Source organism: Helianthus annuus, chromosome 9, assembly GCF_002127325.2.
Source record: "Helianthus annuus cultivar XRQ/B chromosome 9, HanXRQr2.0-SUNRISE, whole genome shotgun sequence".
Classification (NCBI taxonomy): Eukaryota; Viridiplantae; Streptophyta; class Magnoliopsida; order Asterales; family Asteraceae; genus Helianthus; species Helianthus annuus.
The window spans coordinates 27,566,462-27,593,355 of record NC_035441.2 but is presented as its reverse complement, the minus strand read 5'-3'; the positions used below and the strand labels follow the sequence as shown (position 1 = coordinate 27,593,355).

Sequence of the window (26,894 nt, the reverse complement as noted above, 5' to 3'; positions counted from 1 at the left end):
ATTGATCTTCAATTCCAGAAAATGCAAACTCATTATGAAGATCAAATAGAATCGAATTAAGATATAATCAACATTGCTCTGATACCACATGTTGATTATATCTATAAACATGGGTCAAAATATAGAACCTAATCATGTTTATTCAATCATAACGTAAATATAGATACCAACTTAGAGACACTTACTTGTGGGATTGGTCATCTTTGAAGACCAAGATAAGGTCATGATTCCCGTTATGGTACCTTGAGTTGATGGATCAACTTAGAGAGAATTTTAGTATTTTAGTATTGGTGTTCTTCATGAGTTTTTGATCACTTATCATCAATATATAAAGATGAATGAATAATGGTCATGAATAGTGGTCCGTTATAAAAACTCTATGTATTCTCTTATTAATGGTACCTAAAGGGAAATCATAATTGCCCCTTGAACTAATCAATATTTACAATTACTACCATCAAGTAATTGTCGGGGACTAGTTATGTCATATTGGTAATGTTACCAAATGATCCGTAAGGCCACATCAACGGGTTATTTCTAACATTTGCATGATGTAATGAGAATGAATACAAGCCAGATAGATGAAAGAAGATGAATTTGATGGACAATTTGTATTATATTGAAATTGTCTTGGTGATCATCAAAGTTTCCGATGATCTTCTATATATACATTTACATTTGTGACGGTTATTGACGGTTAGAGTTTTGGCAGGAGTAACTGTCAATGACGGTTCATCGGAGCCGCTATAAACCGTCGTAACCATTCACTATCATATAAAAACTAAATAATAAGTATAATCATCCTAGTTACATAATATTGATAATTAAGTTTAATAATCCAATATATTCAACAACATTCTTTGCTACATATAACTTGAACTGCCTTGCGGATTGCTTGTTTGATGCTATATATTGCTGACCGAATCCCCAAAATGGCTGGACTTATGTAAGTGACAATGATGTCGGAGCATGCTTTCCTTGAATGGGCCATTCTTCTTATTAGAATATATCAACCTACCTCGCTTGTACGATTCATTCTCGAATTTAGATTGGATAAATTTGTTGATCTGTAGCATGATATAGATGGAATGACATTAAAACTTGACACATTAACAGTTCTTGTTCTTGTTAGCGGAAGCTGATATCAGCGTCATCTTGTTTATCTTTGTGATTCTGTAGGTATTTGTATATAACAGAATGTATGCAAAAATGGATAAACAATTGTAGAATGGTAAATTGAATATCTTTATTAAACAAAAAGTTACAATAGATTTGATATATATACAAATGAAACGACCAGTTGTGTTGGTTGTTTATAAGCTGGTAACTAACGGTATTCCCATTACAACCTTAAATAAACAACCGAATGTTTCCAACCTAGAATCGCTAAATAATAACACAAATGAAACTATACAATAAGAAGTTTTAATTTATCGTCGAATAGTTTTGTGGATCATTCAACCAGCTCCCCAGTTTCTCTTGAATCAACTCGTGGTGCTCCTTCAAGATTGTTAGCATCTTTGATTCTGAATCCACTTCATTGCACATTTCAAAACATACCTGTGCAATATGATCCAAAGACTCTTTTCCACATTCACTGAAGAAACTATTAATTTTTGTTGGCCCGAACTTGGATCTTGATCTCTAAATGAGCGTGAATAACTTGAATAACAATAACTTGTAATAAACGAATGAATGTTTACAAATCGAATTGAGAGTATGTTACAAATGAATCTACAAGTCCCTATTTATAGTTTTCTACGGGTACGAGTGAATAGTTGCGTCTCTTCGTGAAAGGACACGTCTCTTGGATATGTGGTTGAGATTGAATCTTGAAGAGGTGCGTCGAATATTGTCCACTCGATCAACAGTCGCGTCCCTTTGTTCTTTTCCTTGCACCGATTCGAAATGGTATGTGTGTAGAGACACACCCATTCGGTTATTAGGGTAGTTTCCAACTTCCATGTTGTCAACTTTGGTCCTTCAACTTCATAACCGCCATATGTAATATTAATTCTAATTATCTAACTAAACTATGAGATGTTAAGAGATTAACCGGTTTCATTCACCCCCTTAATCTCGAACATCCATGAGTTGCTTCAAATCTTGAATTCCGAGCAGTTCCCTCATTGTAGCAAACTTGATCCTTGCTAGTGCCTTTGTTAGTATATCTGCCCGTTGTAGTTCTCCGCTTATGTGTTCCACAGTGATATCTTCGTTTTCCACGCATTCTCTTATGAAGTGATAGCGTGTGTCAATGTGCTTGCTTCTTCCGTGAAAGACTGGATTTCTCATAAGTGCTATTGCTGAAACGTTATCTACTCTGAGTGTTATCTTCTCTTCCTTCCAGCCTGTGATTTCACTTAACAATCTTTTAAGCCATAGTGCTTGACATGCTGCTGCAGTGGCTGCCATGAATTCTGATTCGCATGATGATAGTGCCACTGTTTGTTGCTTCTGTGTACACCAGGTTATAGGTGATTCTCCAAAGTAGAATACCAGACCAGTTGTTCCTTTTCCTTTGTCTGTATTAACTCCAAAACTACTGTCACTATAACCTGTGATCTTACATCCTCCTTGTCTTCTGTAGATGATTCCATGCTCTTTAGTTCCTTTGATGTAACGTAGTATTTGCTTTACTGCCTTCAGGTGTTGTTCTTTTGGTTCTTGCATGAATCTACTAAGTAGACTGACTGGGTAACATAGATCTGGTCTTGTATGCAATAAGTACCTGAGAGATCCTATCAGGCTTCTGTAGTGTGTTGCATCTACTAGATCTCCTTCTTCAGTCTTTGTTAATTGTGTTCCTGGAGTCATGGGTGTCTTCGTGTCGTTGCAGGATAACATATCAACGTCTTTGAGTATCTTATTGATATATCCTGTCTGCTTGATGCCTATCTCACCCCCTGTTTGAATTACTTCTATTCCCAGATAGTATGCTAGCAATCCTAGATCGCTCATATCAAATTTGTTCTTCATCTGAGATTTGAAGATGTCTATCTCCTTCTTTGATGTTCCAGTGACTATCAAGTCATCAACGTAGACTCCAACTATTATTGTAGAGGCTTCACTCGTTCTTGTATAGATTGCGTTCTCTAAAGTACACTTATTGAAGTTAAGTGACTTTAGGGTTTGATCTAACTTCGTATTCCAAGCTCTTGGTGCTTGTCTCAATCCATACAGTGCTTTTGATAGTCTGTAAACCTTTCCTTCATTTCCTGGCTTTATAAAACCTTCTGGTTGTGATACATATACTTCCTCTTTGAGGTCTCCGTGTAAGAATGCAGATTTCACATCTAGATGATGTACCTCCCAACCTTGATATGCTGCTAAAGCCAACATTAGTCGTACTGTTTCCATACGTGCTACTGGTGCAAAGACTTCGTCAAAGTCTATTCCGTGTTGCTGAACATATCCTTTTGCAACTAGCCTTGCTTTGTGTCTGACAATATTTCCGTTTGCATCTTTCTTAGTCTTGAATACCCACTTTAAACCTATTGCTTTGTGATCTCTTGGCAACTCCGTCAAATTCCAAGTGTTATTCTTGTTTATTGAGTCTAATTCAGCTTTCATTGCTTCAATCCACTTTCTGTCACTAGATGCTTCCTTGTAATTCCTTGGTTCTTCTTCAGCGAGTAATAATTCATGTGGATCTAGTTGAATTTCTTCTGTTTCTTCATACAGGTCTTCGAGACTTTTTAGTCTTACTGGAGTGTCGCTAATATTTCCTGTTGTACTTTCAGAGGTGGATAGACTTCCACTTGATAACCTGCTTGAACTTCCTGCTGAGTTCTGATTGTATGAATATGCTGGCGGGGTTACATAGGAGTCTTGTTCTTCTGTCTGATCTACTCCTGAATTGTCATGTTGTGGCCCGCTACCGCCTGGACTACTTGGCTCATTCTCTTCTAATTCTGGTGGCATGTCGTCTTCTTGAATGACAAAGTTTGTCCATTCGGGATTCCCTGAATCTACCGTTTCCATATAACTATTCCAGTTCCATGGTTGACCTTCCATGAACTTTACATCTCTACTGACACATATCTTGTTTTTTGCTGGATCATATAATCTGTATGCCTTTGATCCTTCTTCTATTCCAAGGTAAACCATAGGTGCACTTCTATCATCTAACTTCTTTTGTTGAAGTGGTAGTACCTTAGCGTAAGCAGTGCAGCCAAAAACCTTCAAGTGTTCTAAATTTGGCTTCCTTCCTTTTAGTGCTTCATATGGTGTCTTGTTCACCAGGGCTTTTGTCGGAACCCTGTTTAGTACGTATATCGCGTGTCGTATTGCTTCACCCCAAAAGTTCTGTGGCATGTTCATTGCCTTTAGCATACTGCGAGTAGTGGATAACATCGTCCTGTTTCGCCTTTCTACTACTCCATTTTGCTGTGGGGAATATGGTGCTGTAAGCTGTCTTGCTATGCCGTTGTTTTTGCAATACTTGTTGAATTCAGCCGATGTGAATTCACCTCCCCTATCCGTCCTTAACATCTTTAACTTGGTCTGCGCTTCCTTTTCCACCTTTTCTTTGAACTCCTTAAATGTTTCGAATGCTTGATCCTTGGAAGTTAGTAAATACGCCCACATGTAGCGAGTACAGTCGTCTACAAGTAAGAATATATACTTCTTCCCAGCATGTGTTGGTGGAGTTATAGGACCACACAAATCTCCATAGACTAAGTCCAGAGGTTTTAAAGATCTGAACTTTGCCTGATTTGGAAATGGTGCCCTACTATGCTTTCCTAATAAGCATGCGTCACAGACTTGACTAGCATGACTTATTTGGGGAACTCCATGTACCAAGTTCTTACGAGTCATTTCCTTAATAGCGTCGAAGTGTAAGTGGCCTAACCTTGCGTGCCATAACCATGCTGTGTCTTCGGTCTTTGATAGTAAGCAGATTGGTTTTCCCGTTTTCAGTTTGACTTTGTACAGCCTGTTCTTCATTCTCTTGACTCGCATTAGTAGCTTTCTATTTCGATCTCGGATAGTAAGTAAATCTCCGTCCATAACCACTTTGCAACCGATTTCTGTAAGTTGTCCGAGGCTCAATATATTGGTTTTCAGACTTGGAATGTAGTAGACATGTGAAACAATCTTTTGTTCTTGGTTCAGACATTCAAGTAGTATTGAACCTTTGCCTTTAATTTCTACGTGTGACCCATCACCAAATCGTACTTGCCCTGTCACCGTTTCATCTAACTCCTTGAAGTGACTTCGCACTCCTGTCATGTGGTTGCTGGCCCCGTTGTCTAAGTACCATAGATTTTCATTTTCTGAGGCATAACTTGTCGGGTTTATATGTTCCTCGTTTAGCAGAGCCCTTTCTTGAACATTTTCTTCTTGTATTGTCATTAACAATACGGGTGCTTCGTCTTCCTCGACGAGGTTTGAATGTTCTTGTACATCGTCTTTCTCTGAACAGTCCTTCTTGTAGTGTCCAAACTTTTGACACTTAAAACATTGGATTTTACTTAGGTCGGTTCTTGCAAACTTCCTCCAATTTCTAGAATTCCCATTTCTAGGTCTAGATGTAGATCCTTCTTCTGGGACTTTGCCTATTTCCGTTGTTACGCCAATTTCCACGCGTCTGGTTAAATCTACCACGACCGCGGTTTCCAGATTGCCTTCCTCTGTTGTTATCCTGATGTGTGAACATAAGCCTATCTTGGCTTTCTCCTTGATTTCCTTTCTTTAACTTGAGACGTTCTTCATACGTCTTTAGTCTTCCGACCGCTTCCTGTAGCGTCATGGTTTCTAGATCGGAGTATTGTTCCATAGAGGCAACGATTTGAGTAAACTTATCTGGTACGCCATTTAAGAGTTTGCGTACTAGAGTCGGTTGACTCATTGTCGTTCCTACTTCTGTTGCTCGGGTAACGATACTATTAATCTTTGCGGTAAACGAATCAATAGTGTCGTCATCTCTCATTTGCAACAATTCAAATTCTGACATTAGCGTGTGCATACGCGCCTTTTGTACCCGATCAACGCCAACGTGTCTAATCTTTAGATTATCCCAAATCTCCTTTGCAGTTTTACAACTTGCGACTTGCAATACAACGTCTTCTGGTATTGCTTGAAACAGATATGCAATGGCAGACTTATCTTTCTTAGTGTCTACCGTTGCATTTTCTGCCGGTTCAATCGTTTCCCACAAACCATTCGCTTCAAGAATCGTCTTGATACGAATAGCCCAAACCGTATAGTTTGTTGGTTTCAGAATCGGACACTGAAACTGGGAAAGAGAATTTCCATTTATCGTACTTTGCCCGGATGATCCTGCCATATCTTCCTGCCGAATAATCTTCACTTCTAATAAACTTTCTTTTGGTTTCAATATATCTCAACAACCCCGATTACCCGAATCGTGTAATAACCAAATAACCAAAAATCAAACTAATTCGCACTATAACCCCGGAATAAAAAACAAACGAACCCTAGATTCCTAACCGTTCGGTTCGACCGACTTTCCTAGAACCGAAAAAAAATTCTGAAATGAAACTTTTGCGAATTTAAACGAAATTGAAACCTGATCGCGAATTCCCTGCGATGCCTTGCGATTCCCACGCCTAGAGCCTGATGCTCTGATACCAATTTGTTGGCCCGAACTTGGATCTTGATCTCTAAATGAGCGTGAATAACTTGAATAACAATAACTTGTAATAAACGAATGAATGTTTACAAATCGAATTGAGAGTATGTTACAAATGAATCTACAAGTCCCTATTTATAGTTTTCTACGGGTACGAGTGAATAGTTGCGTCTCTTCGTGAAAGGACACGTCTCTTGGATATGTGGTTGAGATTGAATCTTGAAGAGGTGCGTCGAATATTGTCCACTCAATCAACAGTCGCGTCCCTTTGTTCTTTTCCTTGCACCGATTCGAAATGGTATGTGTGTAGAGACACACCCATTCGGTTATTAGGGTAGTTTCCAACTTCCATGTTGTCAACTTTGGTCCTTCAACTTCATAACCGCCATATGTAATATTAATTCTAATTATCTAACTAAACTATGAGATGTTAAGAGATTAACCGGTTTCAATTTTCGCTACTCTATTAGAACTGAAGATACGTTCCCCTATTAAGACCTCCATGAATATCACTTTATAACCAGAAAGATTGCACTCTAGCGCTAAGTCCACCCTTTCAATATCTGGATTGGATAGCACATAATGATTGCTGTCATAATCTGCAATCTTTGCTGTAAAATCCTGCAAATTTATAATAAAGAAACAAACGTTGATCACTTTTGAATGCAAAAAATAGCATAGCACTACAAATCGATGCTATTTTGGAAAGCTAGGGTATCATATCGTGTTATATGAATCATAGTTGATCTCGTGTTATACCTCATCCAGCCATATCTTGTGTCTGTCAAGCATGGAATCACCAACTTTCAGCCATGTTTTCTTTAATTGTGGTTTTTTCAAGAAAACAGTCCCTCGAGCAATTCCTACTAAGATTTTTACCTTTATATCCAATGAAAGTCGTGCTACAACTCCTACAATACATAAAGATCATTTTTCTAGTTAAACATGCATTATTTTCGGTAAAAATGTTTGATTTCGTTTATTCTTCTTACCACTAAGAAGGAGATCCTCAAAGTTCCCATTACTCTTGAATTCATACACAAGGAAGTGGTAGTACTCTCCTAAGGGCTTAACAATGTTGGGATGACAAAATTCTTTCAACATTTCTAGTTTATTCTGCATTCAACAGTGATCAACTTTCAGAACATACCTCCTTCCATGAAATTAATGGCAGGACACCATAAGAATTACAACAGAGGGAACTCACACATCAACAGAACATGAAATTTCATGCCAATAAGCTACATATAGAATGGTAAAATATATTTCAGGGTTTCAGGGCTTACATGACTGTAGGGAAGTTTCTTAACTACAATGGGCAATTCAGTATTATCCTTAAATGGGGTATATGTCGTTTTATCAACCCATCCTTTGTAAACCATTCCATAATGACTCCTCTCATCCAAGCATATTTGAAATCCAAAGTCCCTTGTAGCAAGTGTTAATTCATCATATGAGAACGATTTTAAGCCTCTGGTCACTGATTCCTCATGCTGATTCAAGTTGTTGTCAAGTCTGTTTGGTGAACTTGTTCCACTTTGGTCTAAAAATGCTAACAAGAAACAAAAACTTATTTTGACATGTGAATTCCTGATCGTGAAAGATAAGTGAAACGAATTATTTTGAAAAGTTGAAAAATGAAAGCGAAGGCTGCACAAGTCAAGTTAATTGGGTATTTAATCATATACAACACTAATGAAAAGTTTGTGCATACCGGAGTTTGGTTTACTCCTGGAAACAAGATACTTATGAACTTTCCAGTTGAAACCCATTATGTTTGATGACTCGCCAGAATGGTTAGATTTCTCCTGTAGTACACTTAAAGCCTGAAGTGAGGCCACTACCTGAGTCATAGAAGGACGTTCTTTCGGATCATTGTGCACACAACGATCTGCAATTTGAGCGAACCGTTTTAAACACTTGGCAGAAATCGTTCCCTTGATATTAGAATCAACGATTTGATCTAATTTTCTTTCTTTGACACATCTTTGAGCCCACCTTACCAAACTACATTCGTCCTCCTCATTGCGTTCGTCTACAGCAAGCCTTCCAGATAGCAATTCGAATAATACAATCCCGTATGAGTAAACATCGGATTTCCTTGTCAATTTTCTGGTATAGAAATACTCTGGATCAAGATACCCGAATGTGCCTTTAACACTTGCGTTAACACAAGAAATTGGTTGATTATCTGGGCCGATTTTGGACAAACCAAAATCCGAAATCATAGCCGCCCAGTTCTCATCTAAAAGAATGTTTGAACTTTTCACGTCACGATGTATGACTCTGCTGGTGTGAAGGTACGCCAAACCACGTGCCGCACCTATGGCTATGTTAAGCCGTGTCAACCAAGTTAAAGGAGTGTCGGCTTTGTGTAGATGATGGTAGAGGGTTCCATTGGACATGTATTCATAAACAAGGATCTTCTCCTTATTTTCATGACAATAACCGATTAGAGACACTAAGTGAGAATGGCGCAACTTAGAAAGCATGTCGATTTCAGCTCTAAACTCGGGTTCCCCTTGGTCGGACATAGAATCCAACCGTTTGATGGCTACAACATGACCAACTTCTTCACTTGAAATATAACCTTTGAATACCTTTCCAAATCCACCCTGTCCAATGACCAGTTCATCATCAAAGTTTTTGGTTGCATATTGAATTTCAGCAAGAGAAAAAAGCCGAAATGGATGTGCAGACGTCGGTGAAGATGAATTTCCCCCCTCTTCGTTTGTAGTATCCATTAACCTGCTTTATATTCTAGTATCAAAGTACTAGCTTTCAACTTATCTGGCAACAAGCAGGTTGATGATATGTGAAGTTTGGTGCAAGAAAAGCCTCACTGAGTGAAGGTGCCAAGAAAACAAATAGATAAGCATTGACTGATAAGTCAGTCAAGTGAACTTTTTCACTACAATTATTGTAGTGAGAATCACGGGGTGTCGGCAAAAAGAAAAAAAAAACGCTGATAGAATATCCCATTTACATATATAAAGTTGATGTACTCAGACTTTTGTGATCAATGAGACAATGACGTTGCGATAGCAGGGGTGGGGTGCTCCACTTTTCATCACTCATCACACCCAATCATGTTCCGTCACAATATCGAACTTTGTTTCATCACTAATGATGGATTTAGTGGGGGTGCCCATCACCAAATCACACCCAACAATTTCTCTCCTTAACGGTAACTTTTAACTTTAAACACGCGTGGTCACAATGACCGCCGGCGGTGTTCCACGCGTGGTCACAATGACAGTTTTATATAGTATACAATATTCGACTAATCTGAATACTTTATTAGCCCAGGACATGTTCTTGTATAATAAAAAACCCAATTGGCAGATAAAATACCTAGATTAGTCGAATATCGTATAAAAGAAAGTGATAACAAAGTTAAAAATATTTATGTTCTAGAGGTTTTCTTGTATTTATTCTTTAACGGAAGAATCTTTCTTCCTATAACTTCCCTTTCCTCGTAACTTCCAACACCTAGCTTTTATTGGTCACCTATTAAAAAAAGAAAAAAAAAAAGATATTCCTTGACTTTTCAGTCGATCCTTATCTAATTAATTTTTTTGGCCACTCACAGTGAGGCGTAAATTTCCTCCCACCTACCTTCACATAGTTAAAAACTGGCTATTGTTAAAATAGTCATCAACCTCCTTGTTGCCAGATTAGTTGAAAATCAGTACTTTAAATCTAAAATATATAGAAGGATAATGAGTACTTCAACCGGAGAGGGGGTAAACTCGTCTTCTCCGACGTCTGCACATCCATTTCGGCTTTTTTCTCTTGCCGAAATTCAATATGCAACCAAAAACTTTGATGATGAACTGGTCATTGGACAACGTTAGTTATACATTTTATAATTATTTTAAAACTAGTCTGCTAACAGTTTTATATAGTATACGATATTCGACTAATCTGGATACTTTGGCCGGACATGTTCTTGTATACAGGGGCGTAGGTTAGAAGGGCGCGGGGGGGGGGGGGGGGGGGGGGGGGGTGGGGGGGTTAGTAGTGTTATATATGTAGCTTTGGAATAGAAATTTTTGGGTATACACGTTTTCGACCCCCGTCGGAAATCTCAAGCTTCGCCGCTGCTTGTATATATAATTTCATAACCAAATCGTATTTAAGAACTTAAATCCTACTTGATCGGGTCTAATGTTTCATCAGGAGGAATCCTAAAATATGTGGACATGGAGTCAAAAGTCAACAGCAAATTTGTGGTTATGGTTATGAATACTGGTATGACAGGCATTTTAGAATGATAGTGAATATGAACACATTGATGGTTAGCATATGGGATCTTGTTATGGGTACATGATTATGTGCATCAAATTGCTAGTTGGGATAGTTGGTTGGGTTGAGGGTTAACTTAATACGTATTCGGCGAGGGAGGTTCATTTGGGCCATTTATGTACTGTTGGAATTCTGTCACAATAGTTGGGCGGTTCTAGCAGTTTATTTGGATTGATTTTTTTCATCAATTTGGAGAATGGGGGGCCAGTAGACATTGTTTATTTGACTACGGGCTTGGCAGGAAATGTTAATTTGGGTATGAGCCTATTATATCTTTAGGCTAGGTGTTTGGACTGAAAGTGTTATGTGGAAGTTTGATGGATTTGGGCTTAACATTGCAACCCATACTTGGGGAGTTGGGGTGTTAGGCTCATGATAACAGGCTTATCCAGAGTACACCATGACCATCCTATGGACCAAGTGTTTGATGGTAGATCATTACTAAAGGGGAGTGTTTCGGCTTGGGCATGGCAAGTATTGTATCATAGTTGGATGCGGCCGATGGAGTTGATGCTGAATAAAGAATTGAATGGGCCGCTAGTGCAAAGGTTTAAACTAGGGCCCAAAATTATGTGTATAGGGAATTGTACTATGATGTAGTTTGATGAGCATATTATGTACATTTGAATTTATGTCATGGGTCTATGTTGGCCCATGGGATATAGATGTGGGCTTAGAAATAGTTTGGATCGTAAAGGTTGGCCAATTTTTTCCTTTTTCTTGTAGGGTTATCACAAGCCTTAGGTCCCGCGTTTAGTTAGTGCTTTTTAATTTTGAACTGCAAATTTGGATCACTGAGAGACCTCTAGAGTGTTATCGTGCCACTAGTGGAACTACCCGGTCATATCCATCTCCAGATTTTCACTAGGAAATAATGCCTATACACCAATTTAGACGAAAATTCAATAAAGCTGAGAAAAAACCACCTTGTGGAAATCGAACCAGAACCTAATGGTCTTTAAGCCTTCTCACACCACTAAGATGCCACAAGGCTATAGTGCCATGGGCAGTGCCTTTGTTTGTAATACTTGGCCGATTATCTTTTGCAGTAGTTGGTAGGTTTTTTTAACCGTAATATAGAATATACTTAGCAGTTTTCCTTTTTATAGCTATTGGTGAACCACTACAACTGATTTAATCTAGCGAGTTTATTCTCTTTTTTAAAGTGGTTCATAAACCATTACAATTAATAGGGATTAAAATTGATGGGTTACCGTTTACAATAGCGGTTGGTGAACCGCTACAATTGAGATAATCTGATAGGTTTATTCTCTTCTAGTTTTTTTAAAGTGGTGAAGGAACCGCGTGAAAAAGATATTTATTTTTTTATATCTCGTTTAAAGTGGTTTGTTAACTGCTTTATAAAATATAATTAACTGCTTTAAAATGGTACTTTTTGGATGGGTCAAAGCCAGAGCCGGCCCTGAGAACTCGTGTACTCTGTTCGAGCTTGAAAAAAAGTGCTCTTAGGCATTAACGACACATATACCCGGGTATACCCTATTAAACTGTTTTTTACATATACATATTGAGGTTTTTTTTTTATTTATTTTTTAAACGTACCCTTCAAAATATCGGTACTTTCCCGGTCACCCAGGGCTGCCCCTGGTCAAAGCGGTATGTTAACCGCTTTATAAAATGTAAATAAGTGCTTTAATATGCTAGTTTTCTATATAGGTGTCAATTCATGTTGAAAATTCATCTAACTAAGAGAATGGATCAATAGAAGAAATCCTTGGGTTCAAAATGTAAAAAATGTCTAATCTCTTCTTTATGTCGATTCTTTTGTAGCTAGTTTTAGGTTGTCTAACTAGTACAAGTACATTAGCTCGTGGATAACTTCGTATCAATTATGAAACACAATTACCTTGTAGTGACGTATCCGACTCCATATTATTATTCGGTGTAATTGTGCGGAGTAGTGATCCTTTATGGTGTGAGACAAATAGAAAAAATATGTATTCTCAACACTAGCGGCCATGTGCTATTGTGGGAGTCCAAAAGTGTTATTAAATAAGTAACCAATGAAATTTCTTTGGATAATTTTCTCTAAACTATTTATTATCTTCTTTATTCATTTTTACTTTACTAGTTTTATACACCGTGCGCATCGCGGCACGCTAAACCGAGTCATTCTTGGTGTGATAAAATGTACGTTTTATGTTACAACTCTTAACACGATCTCGCTAAACAAAATAATTGTATAGTCCTACAAAAAGCAACTTAGGTTGCGTTTACACACCATTACAACGTTCCGTTTAGAGCCACCGTTTGATTTTAAAAACCCATCGTTTCATTTAAAGGAACCGTTTGATTTTAACAACCGCCAAAAGATAACGGTTCAACCGTTGGCTTTCCACCGTTTGAACTTATACAAGTAACACCTGCCTCCCTTCCGTTAAATAACCGCTCTACCAACCATCACAAAACCTTAAAGCAACCGTCGTATCTCCTCCAAACAGGCATCAATACCATCATATATATACATACTCACGGGGACGGTGGAAATCACCAGTAGATTTTATTTACCAGAAAATTGTCAAAAAAGTAGATGAACCACCAATTTAAAATGACAACACAGCGGCGGTGGACCTTGAGGCTCGAGGGCTGGCGCGGCTGGGTTTCCTACGAGTACGAGGCAGAGGACGGGTCTGCATGTCTCGATCAAACCATGTTTCGGTGGCAAAAAACGAAGTCGGGATGAGTCCGGTGTAGATATAGGGCTTCGACGCTCCGGCGACCATGGATCTGGACATGATGGATGGTTTCGGAGGATGCAATGGAGATGTGACGGTGGCGGTGCCGTGGCAGATATGGAGGTGTAGGGATCGGTATTTGGGTTTAACAGAATTACATGAAGAGAGAATTTTTATATTTGGGTTTTTGGGTTTGCATAAAATGGTTTCTCAAACTTTTTGTCTTTTCATTTGCCTTCACGCATCGAAGAATGCAATTATTATTTTATCAATAATACACACAAACGGACAAGAACATTATTGATATTATAATTGAAATTGAAAAATAACCTGATTGATTAATATGAAATAAAAACACATTATTGCTACAATATAATGCATTTTTAGTAATAAATACTAATTCAGGCATTAAATATGATCCATTTTTATTATTTTATGTGATTACATCTTCTTATTCGAGTTTGTAGAAGAGAAGTTATGGAGAACTAATCCATGTATTTTTTTTTTTCAAATTTGATCTTCAATTCTATATCAGATTTGCTTAATTATTAAATCCTGCATATTTATTAAAAAGATTGTCATTCAGGTTTTATCTGATTTTGTTTTCTTTTGATTTGTTGAGGCTCACTTCAATTTTTTCATATTATTAAAGACAAATATTCATATAGATTATTAATGCCTCAAATTTAATAATATTTTGTAGTAAAGAGATATACTATGTAGTAATGCATGCCACTTATTAAATAAACTGTTATAAGAAACTCTTATAATGTGAATGAATACATTAAAACGTGCAAGAAATACATCATATAATACTAGTGTGATGCCCGCGCGTCGCGGCGGGTACCCAAGTGTTGCCAAGAATTGTAAAGAGATTCGGAGAAAAAATCTTGAACGTAATCTGTGGTGTAACAACAATCTATAAAAACAACTGAAAACAAGATTAAAGTCATACGAGCAAAGTTTTCGAAGTTCAGTCTTAGACCAAAAGTGATTATTATAGAAGTTGAGCTGATGATCACCAAATGCAAATTATGTACATTACATATATACAACCCGACAAGACAAGTGAAGCATTCACACATGATTAACACTCTTAAATTAGTACATAACTACATCTAACATGTTCCACAAAACAGTAAATTTCAACATTAGTCCCTGAGGTTATACAAAAGTTACAAATTAAGCCCAAAAGTTTCATCTGTGTATATCAAATGAAATCTCAACTATAAGTTACTGTCCAAACCTTTTCTTTTCAATGTATCTGGCATCATTGAAAATCAGAGCGGGTGAAAGAGTGCAGTACCGCAGAAGCTTCATTTGCAGCACGATTACTTCCAAAATTCTTGCGGTTTGAGGACACGCTCACACTCATGCAGTCGTTGGTAGTCTAAGCCTCTTGCGGAAGTCCTCGTCCATTGGGGGGAGTCCATAGCGTAATTTGATTGTTGGTTCCCAATGAAGCACCTCCTTTGGCTTGGTTATCAATGGCTTTCTTTGTCGAGGATCATCATGCGTGTTTTCCACATGTATTATTTTCACTTTCGGGTTTATCAGCTACCATATGTGGTTTTCATACTCATATTGAACGCCAAATTCAAGGGCATTTTGGACATAACAATAAAATTGTTAAAAAACCTTCCAAAACTGACCTCTTTCACATTCTCTGCAACTTCAAGCATGGTGAATTCATCTGAGTGAAGAAGAAAACATAAAATTAGCCATCCAGTACACTACTAAAAACCAGCAATAGATATTCACATAGTAAGATATGCAATACCATAATGTTGACCTGGATTTCCAAAGCTGAATACAGAGGTGTTTGAAGGATCGCTCAGCCTGGCCCGTTTTAACTTTTAACTCAAACAAAAAACTATATGACCCGTTATGCAACCCGCCCTTTTCATCGTTTATCAAAAAAAAGTATTAAAAGAGCATGCAAGAACTGACATCTTCATCCTATTTCATGGTTGCTTTGAGATAATACATGGCATGCTCAGTTTTCGGAAGATCCTCTGCTGGGATCCATATTCTCAGGGCAACTTTACGAACCGAACACGTTGTGAACGTATCGTCTCGGCTCGCTAACTGGCCCACAACTAACGCGAACAGATAGCATGGTTTCTTGAACGGGTCCTACCAAACCGCAAAAATGGCCCACAACATGTTGTTAAAGCAACAATTTGTGACGATTAGGACTGTAAAAGAACCGGACGAACACAATTCGTTCGTGTTCGTTCGTTAAGAAAACATGACATTTTATGTTCGTGTTCGTTTGTTAAGAAAATGAACGTGTTCGTGACCGTTTATTAATTATAGGTAGTGAACATTCATGAACACAAACGAACACCAACAAGCGTTCATGAACAAAATATATAATACAATAATACTTATTAGATGTCATATTTGTCGGAACTTTAAAGTATTTAGATAAAATATAAAAACTAAAACCACTAATGAACTATTGAGCATAAACGAACACGTTATCAAACGTTCACAAACATAAATGAACGAACACGTCCTTTGATCATGTTCGTTTATTTAAATAAACGAACTAAATTTCTTGTTCGTGTTCAACGAACGAGCACAAACGCACTTCCTGCCGAACTGTTCGCTAAACAGGAAGATACGGAGTAGGAGAACCCTTTAACTTGCTCTGTCATAACACCTTCTTTCAGCTCTCCAACTCTTGAAATGGTACCATCAACAAGACTGATCTACAGTTTTAAAAGTAATCATGTTCATACTTGTACGTAGGCATTGCAATTTCAACATATTTCCTTAAGAATTGAGTTTAGTTCAGTTCTAATTTTTTTCCAAAGATATAAACACGTTCATCTTAGGCGCAACACAGTTTTTAAAAAAGACGGGTGTTTTGACTCATTAACGACCCACCATTTCATTACTTTTAAATAGGGGTGGCAAAATGGGTGGGTTGGGCATGTTTGGGTAATGGGTTAGGATGGGTTTTTTTAAGAAATGGGTCAGGATGGGTTTAGGTCAAGATGGATTTGGGCATGATAGGCTAAAAATAAAAAAAAAATTAAAATATTAAAAAATTAAAAAAATTAAAAAAATAAAAAAAAAATCAAAAAATTTAAAAAATAAAAAAATAATAAAAACTTACAGCAGCCTATTATCGAATACGATGTATATGCCTACGACCCAAACTCGTTTTGATCCGTTTGTAAGAGACAATAAAAATCTACTAACCGATTTGTTAAAAAAGGGTGACTATTTTGACCCATATCGACCCAAACTCGTTTTGATCCATTATCAAACACACCCGACCTACCCATATCGACCCAAACTCGTTTTGATCCATTATCAAACACACCCGACCTACGCTTTTTGCCACCACTAATAAGAAAGCAAAAAACGTTGACGGTCAGCAGGATGTTATTACTTGTTTCCATTATAGATGCAACCCCAGTGAAGAATCCAGGTTTGTGAATACTTCTGAAGTTGAAATTTCACTTTTGCATTGTGGCCGCTTGAAAACACAGACACATCAACCTGTTAGTACAGAACATAATTTCCAAAATTAAAGATATATATATTTACCTATACATGAATGTTGATGTTAGCTTTGTGATATCATTTATACATGAATGTTGGTTATTTAGTTGGACTAAAACGAAGGCGGCAGGCTAGCGGCGATGGTCGTGAGCAGAAGCAACGGTGGAATGGAGGTTGTAGGATGGTGGTGATTTGGGTGATTTGGGCGTGGGAGATGAGAAAAAAAGAAGAATGCGTTGGTTTTAGGGTTTACCCAGAGAAACCCATACTGACCCATTATGTTATTTTTTTAAAAGTTACTCATCTTGTCCCTCTTAACAATTCTTGTTAACCCAACTTAACCCATCAACTACAAAAATAATACCCATCCTAACCCAAAGTTGAATGTACGGGTTGATTTTGCCGGGTCTACTTTTAAGCATGTATGAATCCAAGTCAAAACAAGAATTATAGTTGAATTGCCGCTGCAAAAAAAAAAAAAAAAAAAAAAAAAAAAAAAAAAAAAAAAAACATAAAACAGTTAATATAAGTCAAGATTTAAGACGAATTGCGGTTATGAAATCAAATAAGAGTAATTACCTAGAACCAAAGGAACGAAGCTAGCTCAAACGCGTTCTGCATAGAAGTTGGTCACAAGTTAGACACCCATATTAACCAACATTTTGGATTAGTCAAAACAAACAAAAATCCAATGTGCTTTTTGACAATGGGGAAAAATATGACATTATGATTATTCTCTTTCACAACATACATCTGAAACACTACCACACTCATCCATTTATAATAAACACATGAATAACTTAACCTGTGCAATGAGCCAATGACTGCTGAGATATATATATATATATATATATATATATATATATATATATATATATATATATATATAAACCCACTTATTTGGGCTCCATATTATCTCTTAAATTATCCTCTGAAAATTTATAAATTCTCTTATCTTCTAGCATACTAAAAGTACTATATACCCCTTCGCAGTAAACTATATAAGTAAAAACCACTGGTATGTTAAGATTTTGATTATCATTTGTTACTCTAAAAAGCTTTAGAAAAGTAAACAAATTTTTACCATGAATCCAACACTTCCCATGGTCAAACCATATTTGTTATAAAAAGCATATATTTTGGTTATAAAAAAACATAAGCGATCTCTTTTAGTTAATCGGTTATTGGTGATTATTTCGATTCGGTTCGGTCAATTTACGATTAAGGAGCTCTATCATTTCATCCCAGCCCCTGACATATTCCTCAGTGAGGTTTTCAACAATTGTCCCTCTCTTTTATAACGATCAGCCATTTTTCACACTGAAATAAAAGATATATTAAATGAAATTTTTAACAAACCTTACCTTTGGATCATCTAAAAGACCTGCAAATCAAAATTAGAAATTTTCCCATCCACACTTGCCATTTATTCTTCTCTAAAGGAAAATGTATTCTACATTAAAAACTTAAATTTCTAACGTATTTAGTTAAATTACATCAACCAAACCCTAGTAACTCAACATGAAAAAAAGGATTATTCAACCTAAAAAATCATACCTCTAGTAAGTAGTAACTCATCAATCAAACGATTGACGATCCTTTGAGTAAGCGATTGCCAATTGAGTACAAACAGTAACTGCAACAAAACATTAAGGATCAAATTGAATGATTATCACCAGTTGTGTTTTGTGAGGATAGAAATTGGGTTTTTAAAAGATGAACACTTACTAATTTGGGTGCAAACATCTTGTCCAGATTGACCGACCGCAAATCCCACGTCGTCATCGGTGGTACCCATTTCATCACCGCTTCCACCTTAGAGGGATCCACCAAAATCCCTTACTCATTAATTACATGGCCTAAGAACTGCACTTCCCTGAGCCAAAACGCACATTTAGAAAACTTAGCGTATAACTTTTCCTTTCGAAGCGTTTCGAGTACCTGACGTAAATGACTCGCATGTTCAGACTCGCTACGAGAGTATACTAGAAAGTCATCAATAAATACTATGACGAACTAATCTAGCATATTTCGGCATACTCTATTCATTAGATCCATAAAAGCGGCCGTAGCGTTAGTTAACCCGAATGACATTACTAAGAAATCATAATGTCCGTAACGGGTTCTGAACGCGGTCTTAGGTACGTCCTCTTCCCTTACTCGTACTTGATGGTAACCCGATCGCAAGTCGATTTTTGAGAACCAACTTGCCCCTTGTAATTGATCGAAAAGATCATCTATTCTCGGAAGGGGATATCAGTTCTTTATCGTGAGTTTGTTGAGCTCACGATAGTCAATGCACATTCTCATCGACCCATCCTTCTTTTTAACGAACAAAACGGACGCTCCCCACGGAGACACGCTAGGGCGTATGAAGCCCTTGTCAAGAAGTTCTTGTAATTGGACCATTAATTCCCGTACTTCCGCAGGTGCCAACCGGTAAGGGGCCTTGACTACTGGTTTGGCATTTGGTTCCAACTCGTTACGGAATTCGACTTCTCGCTCGGGTGGGAGTCCCGGTAATTCATCCGGAAACACATCCGGGTATTCGTTCACAATCTTAGTATCTTCAATTATTAAAGCACCACATTTTGTGTCGACAACATAGGCTAAGAATGCCTTACTCCCATTCTTTACATACTTAACCGCTTCTAAGATAGTACAGAATTTTGCCTCTACCTTCCTTTCCCCATGAATACTTACCCGCCTTCCCCTAGGAGATGTCACGTGAATAATTTTGCTTTCACATAAAATTTCCGCATGATGGCGGGATAACCAAACCATTCCTACTATTACCTTGAATTCTCCTAAGACCATGGGAATCAAATCAATATCAAAATCTTCGTCCTCTATAGTAATTTTATAGTTTCTACATATCTCGTGTAAAAGGTAACTCTTACAATCAGCTATTTCTACCTCAAGTGGTGTAAGCATTCTTTCTATCGTGAATAAAGGGGAACGTACAAACTTGCTAGAAATGAATGATCTACTAGCCCCGGCATCAAACAACACATAGGTGGGTATAGAGTTTATCATAAAGATACCTGACACCACATTCGGGTGAGCTCTAGCTTCTTCCGTAGAGATTTGGAACATTCTTCCCTTAGCTTTAGCGGTATCTTCCATCTTTACTTCTTTCTTCGCTCCATGTTTGAGCTTTGGGCATTCGGCCTTCACATGGCCCGATTCGTTATAGTTGTAGCACACTCTCTTGGGATTTGGGCAATTATAATATGGATGCCCTTCTTGCCCGCAGTTGTAACATCCTTTCTTCCCCAATAAGCATTCTCCCGAATGGGGTTTTCCACACGTTTTACATCGTGGAAACCCTCCTTTAGAAGCTTCTTTCCTTCCTTGATCGTGTGTCTTAGGTTTCTTGGAAGAACCTTGTGTTGATCCTTTCTCAACTTGCCTTTTCTCCCTGCGTTCAGCCTGTCTCTTTAGCTCAATTTCCCTATCCCAGGCCAAATCGATAATCTCGTCCAAAGTTTCACATTTAGAAGGAGTTATGAACTCCCGATATTCGGCCTTTAGCATGCCATGATAACGGATAATCTTCTTCCTCTCTGTTCCGACTATTTCTCCGCAAAACTTCAGCTGATCAAGGAAAGTATTTGTGATCTCATCAATTGATTCATCCTTTTGTCGGAGTCGGAGAAAATCTTCTTGGATTCGATCTACGGCTGATTGTGACAATGGTATTTGATAAAAGGTTGCTTGAATTCTTGCCAAGTCAGAGTTTGAATTTTATCCTCGCTGGTCTCTTTACTATACGTATCCCACCAATCTTTAGCCCTTCGTAAAAGTTGCCCCGTGGCAAACATGACTTGATCTTCTTTATCACAATGACTTCGAATGAACATTCCCTCCATATTGGCTATCCATCTTTGACATTCAATGGGATCAATTTCTCCATTATAAGTTGCAGGCTTACATGCCATGAAATCCATATATGTGCACCGTCGTGCATCCTTCTTGCCTTGAATCCCGGTTATCATTTCTTTCAACTCATCTACCTTACTTGTCACCATAGTCTCCACCCTAATCAACAATTGGATCTCCACTTCTTGCGCTAGCTTTGAAACATTTGCATCAAACGCCTTCATTACTTCATCCGAAATTATCTTGTTTAACTCGTTTCGAGTTATCCGTTCGGTGGTGTCCGTGTTTCCTCCACTTGCCATCTACAATTAGATATTCGTGTTAAACATTATTACATTCATTCTCCCCGTCTTTCTATACATCAATCATTATTAATAATTCATTCTCGTAAGTCATAAATTCATCCAATCTTTCTCTACAAACATTCTAGATACACTTCTTACTTCATTTATTCGTGTACATGACTTCCCATTCTTTTACACATTCATCATTAAAACATGTTAACTATGAGTACTCTTAGTTTCATAGGGAATTTGAGGTGTTCCTAGAGTTTAACAAGTGTTTGGAACGGGTTTGGGAGCCTCGGAATCATAAACAAAACAAATCAGCAACGCAGCTCAGGAGAGGGTGTCGTCGACGGCACAAGGCTGCGTCGGCGACGGTGCTCAGAAACGTGCGTCGCTGAAATTCTTCCGTAGGTAGGAAATTAAGCCATCGGAACCTCCAGGTGCATCGCCGACGCCCTTAAGGGTCGTCGCCGACGGTGCTTCTGACCTGCATTCGCTGTTCAACCCATCTTTTTGCTCAAAACTTCATTCCCGAGCCCCAGTTTAACTTGAAACGGTTCCGGGAAGTCCCGAATTCCCTCATAATATTTTGTAATGTACCTAATCCGTGTCTTTCTAGAGAATTAACTATATCTCTCCCTCCCGATTCCAACTTAGAGTATATGTATCCACAATTTATAATTTACTTACTTGTTTGACGCTTCAGAACGAACACACCTTCATACGAGCTTTTGGTTTTAGTTCAAGCGTTATAACTCCAATACTTGAATCCCTCAAACCTCGGCTCTGATACCAACTTGTAAGGTCTAAACTTTTGAAAGAAATTAACGAGCTTTCATTTGACAAAATAGCAAACGGGTCGAATAGTTCATAACAAAAATTTTGCATTTAACTTCGTGATAACTAACGAAGTAGTTACAAAAAGAGTTTACAACCCAAACGTTTCATAAACAACTAACATAGTCTTTTAACTACAAGTTCAACATCTATCGACTACCAGGTTAAGTTACTTACAAAGACCCGTTTTAACAAACAAAAACCATTTAACAAAAGTTTAAACCGTAACTAGTATTTTCGCGGAAGCGTGCACCATGAGTGTGTTCGATCCAAGTAGCGCCATTATCAAGTTGCTTTACCTACATACAAACAATCCATTAGACGATTTAAATTCATGATTTATACCACATCGAATTGTTAGTTAAACTTCAAGAAAACATTAAAACCTTCTTCCAAACATGAATTTCTCAACTTGGTACATTATCACTTCAACTCATTCAACCCATATTCTTATCATATTTCGACTTACACTAACTCATTACAAGTGTACTGTCTCAACTTAAGATGATATCATTTTATATTAATGCATACTAATAATACTTTGTAAGCAAAGGAACTTACCTTTGTCATTGTTAGTTTGTGATCCGGAACGACTTGAACTTTCTTCCTTAACTCCTACAATCCAAAATCATTTGCTTTAATCTTAAGTCATTCTTTTCATTCCATTCTTAAGACAATCAAGTTAGCAACTAAAGTTTCCAAATTCTAATCATTTAACATAGTAATGACATATGATAATTTCATTCAAGCATTTTAACAAACACTTGGCGTGCGTGCCATTTTTAAAGCATAAAGTACAAGTATCATATGCATAATTTCAACCAAATCATATCAAGATTAACAAGAACATCAAATTAAATCGAATCTCATATATCATTCCATCTAAATCAATTCCAACTAACAAGTTCTCATTATAACATCATCATACATGATCCGTATACTAATTTACACAAGAATTTCACATTATACCTCATAACACCCCTACTCTAAGTGGGTTTTTACTTCTAATGTCAATTTAGTCAAACTCAAGCATTCATTATGATCTAAATGATGTTCTTAGTTCATCATCCTACTAATTTCATACTAACTCATGGATTTCTTAAGACCCATAACATACAAGATCATCCATAATATGAAATTCTACTTACCTAGTGCTTTAGTATGCGTGGATGATTAAGAAATCAAGGACATGCATGAGTATTAGCCAAGATTAGAGCTTCAATTGCTGAATTTGAATGATGAAAAGGGTTCTTCCTTGTCTTTCTTAGCTTCTGGGCAACACACACACACTGTTTTGTGTGTGTTTGTGTTTTAATTTCAATTTATCATTCCTACTTTCTATTCATGTCACATTTGCCCCCTTAAGATTAAGTCTTTATCATTTACAGCAATTTCTTTTCTTCAGGTTAAACTTACTCATATACTAACCAAGTTCATAATTCATAAATATTATCCTAAATACAATTATTCCTACTTGTAGCCTTGTTTATAACATGAACACAACCATAATAAATTATATGTGTTATAACTTACTTGTAGCATATCATATTAACACGAAAATGACCATAATTTTTCTAACTAGATTCACTCCCTAATTATTTCTTAAAACATATTATAGCAATATAAATATGCACACACATAAATAAATTCGGGGTCGTTACAATTAAGTAAAATTCGCCTACAATATAGAAAACTAGTTATTAATGTCATTAATACATACCCAAATAAAAAAGGAGTCAAAGGTTGGAAATCAAAAAGTAATACATAAAAGATTTGTCTTCACCAAGTGATGTAAGAGTTTAGCCAACCATGGCCTTTGTTTGACAAGAACTCTTACGATCGATCTTGGATCCTAAGACTACTACACACTCTAAAAGATGGAAAATGGATGATGGTGGTGGGTGTTAGTGTTGTAGTGGTGGTGGAGTGATGGCAAGTGTGAGAGAAGTGGTTTGCAAAGTAATGGGTTGGAATGAAACCAAACACCCTTATTTATAGCTGGAAACAGAGCATCAACACGGCCCCGTGCCCACCTGGCATGGCCCCGTGGCCTTCATTCTCTCTCATCTTCATTAACTGTAGTGTCAGATCATGTACTAACACAGCCCGATATGTTAACGGCACGGCCCGTGGCAATTGTACTTGCTGTACTATCTCAGATTCTACGAATCTTAGAGTCGACCATGCCTCGTGTTGTGTCGGCATGTCCCCATGTTGCTTTGTCTTTTCTTCTTGTCTTTTTATGCAGGGAATCTTGACTGGGCACGACCCCATGCAACAGCATCTTTTCTTGTTATTTTTGTTGATTTGGATGTGGATGGGGGCTTGGCGAGTCATGTCAATCCTTCTTCTTTGTATTTGCTTCTTTTGTGCGTTTAAGCTCTTTGACCCTGTAAATTAAAAAGGAACAAAGAAACACAATTTTTCCAACATTACTGCCGAAAAAGGGTTGATTTTACGCGGTATTTGATATAATGTATATGTTGTATTTTATGCACATCATACTCCAAGTCATGCGTGAGATCAGGAACAAGATAGAATCAATTTGGACACTTAGTTCCTTTGATAAAAGACCTAGCTTCCTTGACCTTGCGCCGACCACACAAGTGTACCCAAGGTCGCGCGGGTACAAGAAGCGCATGGCAACATCGGACAATACAGAAAGTACAAATGGCAGAGAAGTGAACCAATAGGCGCTCAACATACTATATTCTATCGTGCTGCACAATGGGCAATCGTGCAAGAGACAAGAAGTACACAAGGACACATACGTGGCACCGAACAGCTTGTGCCGACCACTACTCCATGATCTCCACCTAACCGTTGATGACAGATAAGACAATAAGGACAACCGTCAGGACACGTGGATCCATTCAGCGTGCGCCAAATACCCTCCTGCCTGGAATCGCTAACGGTCGTGACAGGGGAGGCAAAATGGATATTCCTTGTTGTCGATCTCAAGCGCAAGGCCTATCAGCCCATCTCCTTCACAATTCACCTCGACTATAAATAGAGAACTTCAACTCCATGTTTAGGGATCGCTCTCTTGCTCTCTCACTTAATACACACACTTTTATCCTCAAAGCAAGTTCTTATGCTCACGCCAGAGGGTGCTTATAAGGAGAACGCCCCTATTCCTCATTGAAACCAATAAGGAATCTTGATCATACGCTAACCTAAAGTAGCTTTAGGAAGCAATTAAGGATATTATGAACAAACAAAAAACCTAAACACAAGCAACTAGCAATACCAAATACCAAAAATCCAAATGCTACAGATGGAAGAAAGGACAAAAAAAATAAACTCTAAAAAACCAGTGAAGGTGAACAGAAACTGTTGGCGATGAAAATTAGACATTAGTTGTGCTAATGTTCAATAAAAAGGTCGGCTAGGGATATAAAAAGTAAAAAATGGACCGTTGAATTTGGGTATAAGACTTGGCCATACCTACCGCATTTGAACATTGACTTTGTTTGATCTCTGCAACTGGAGAGGGAGAAAAGTTATCTACAATGACTTCATCGCATCCATGTCGCCTTTTTTCTCTTAAAGAAATTAAATCTGTAACCAATAACTTTGATGATGAAAGTCGTTATTGGAGAGGGGGGATTCGGAAAGGTATACAAAGGTCAAATGTCTAGTGAAGATGATGGTCATGTTATGGCCATTAAACGGCTAGATTCTATGTCCGACCAAGGGGAACTTGAGTTTAGAGCGGAGGTCGACATGCTTTCTAAGTTGCGTCACTGTCACTTGGTGTCTCTCATCGGTTATTGTCATGAAAAGAAGGACATGATCCTTGTTTATGACTTTATGCCGAATGGAACCCTTTACCAACATCTACACAAAGCAGATAGTGCTCCTTTAAGTTGGTTGAGACGGCTCAAGATAGCGATAGGTGTTGCACGTGGTTTGGACTACCTACACACTGGTGTAGGCACCCAACATGGAGTCATACATCATGATGTGAAAAGTTCTAACATTCTTTTAGATGACAGCTGGGCGGCTATGATTTCGGATTTTGGGTTGTCGAAAATTGGCCCAACCAATCAATTGATTTCTTACGTTGATGCAAGTGTGAAAGGCACATTCGGGTATCTTGATCCAGAGTATTTCTATACTAGAAAATTAACAAGGAAAACAGATGTCTACGCATTTGGAGTCGTATTATTTGAATTGATATCTAGAAGGCTTCCAGTAGACACGAACGCTATAGGGAGGACAATGTAGTTTGGTAAGTGTGAAAGCACCGGATCGATGACATACATCAAACATTGCACTTGATTCAAGACATGAAGATCAAAATATGAACAAGATAGAAATATGTAGAAGATGAATCTCTTTGTTGATGAATCAGTCATCATCACAGATTACACAAACCAAAGGAGTATACATCATCTACAAGCTGGATTTAGATCACAAAGATCTAAACCCTAGCTTTCTCTCACTAACACATAGTCTCTCTGGAGAGGTGCACAAAGCTTCTTTCTTTCTCTCGATGTGTCTATCTATCTATTTGCCCTAATCCTATACAACACATATATATAGACTAGGGACTAAAGTTCGGACAACACAATCTACAGAAAGCTCTGACTTTTGCCCTAAACATAAAACTCAGACAAAAGTTTTCCTAAAACTTGGACAAGTTGTCCAAGGATAAACCTTGGACTAACTTTCAAGATATGTACAATAAAGACCCTAACAATTGGAAGGCATGCACTTTTCACCCAAAGTGCATTAACAACTCCCCGTTGATCAATGCATGGT

General features: G+C 37.7%; 3 protein-coding genes across 4 annotated transcripts; 1 reads left to right on the top strand and 2 right to left on the bottom strand.

Annotated features, from left to right (window-relative positions):
- Positions 1 to 1,663: 1,663 nt before the first annotated feature.
- LOC110877352 (receptor-like protein kinase FERONIA) lies at positions 1,664 to 9,434 on the bottom strand. Of its 2 annotated transcripts, none has more exons than XM_022125497.2 (6): positions 8,313 to 9,434; positions 7,885 to 8,150; positions 7,591 to 7,714; positions 7,358 to 7,509; positions 7,010 to 7,219; positions 1,664 to 2,024 (listed from the first exon to the last, which is right to left on the bottom strand). In XM_022125497.2, the coding sequence occupies exons 1-5, from the start codon at positions 9,340 to 9,342 to the stop codon at positions 7,037 to 7,039; spliced, it is 1,755 nt and encodes a 584-aa protein (XP_021981189.1). In that variant the 5' UTR covers positions 9,343 to 9,434; the 3' UTR covers positions 1,664 to 2,024; positions 7,010 to 7,036. The 2 variants fall into 2 exon arrangements, with proteins under 2 accessions (XP_021981189.1, XP_021981190.1); XM_022125498.2 differs by having other exon boundaries at positions 7,885 to 8,141; positions 8,313 to 9,431.
- Positions 5,531 to 6,292, bottom strand: LOC110875433. Its single transcript, XM_022123631.1, has one exon. The coding sequence runs from the start codon at positions 6,290 to 6,292 to the stop codon at positions 5,531 to 5,533; it is 762 nt and encodes a 253-aa protein (XP_021979323.1).
- A 16,275-nt stretch (positions 9,435 to 25,709) lies between the features above and the next one.
- Positions 25,710 to 26,357, top strand: LOC110875434 (putative receptor-like protein kinase At5g39000). The gene has a single exon (XM_022123632.1). The coding sequence runs from the start codon at positions 25,710 to 25,712 to the stop codon at positions 26,355 to 26,357; it is 648 nt and encodes a 215-aa protein (XP_021979324.1).
- Positions 26,358 to 26,894: the final 537 nt, after the last annotated feature.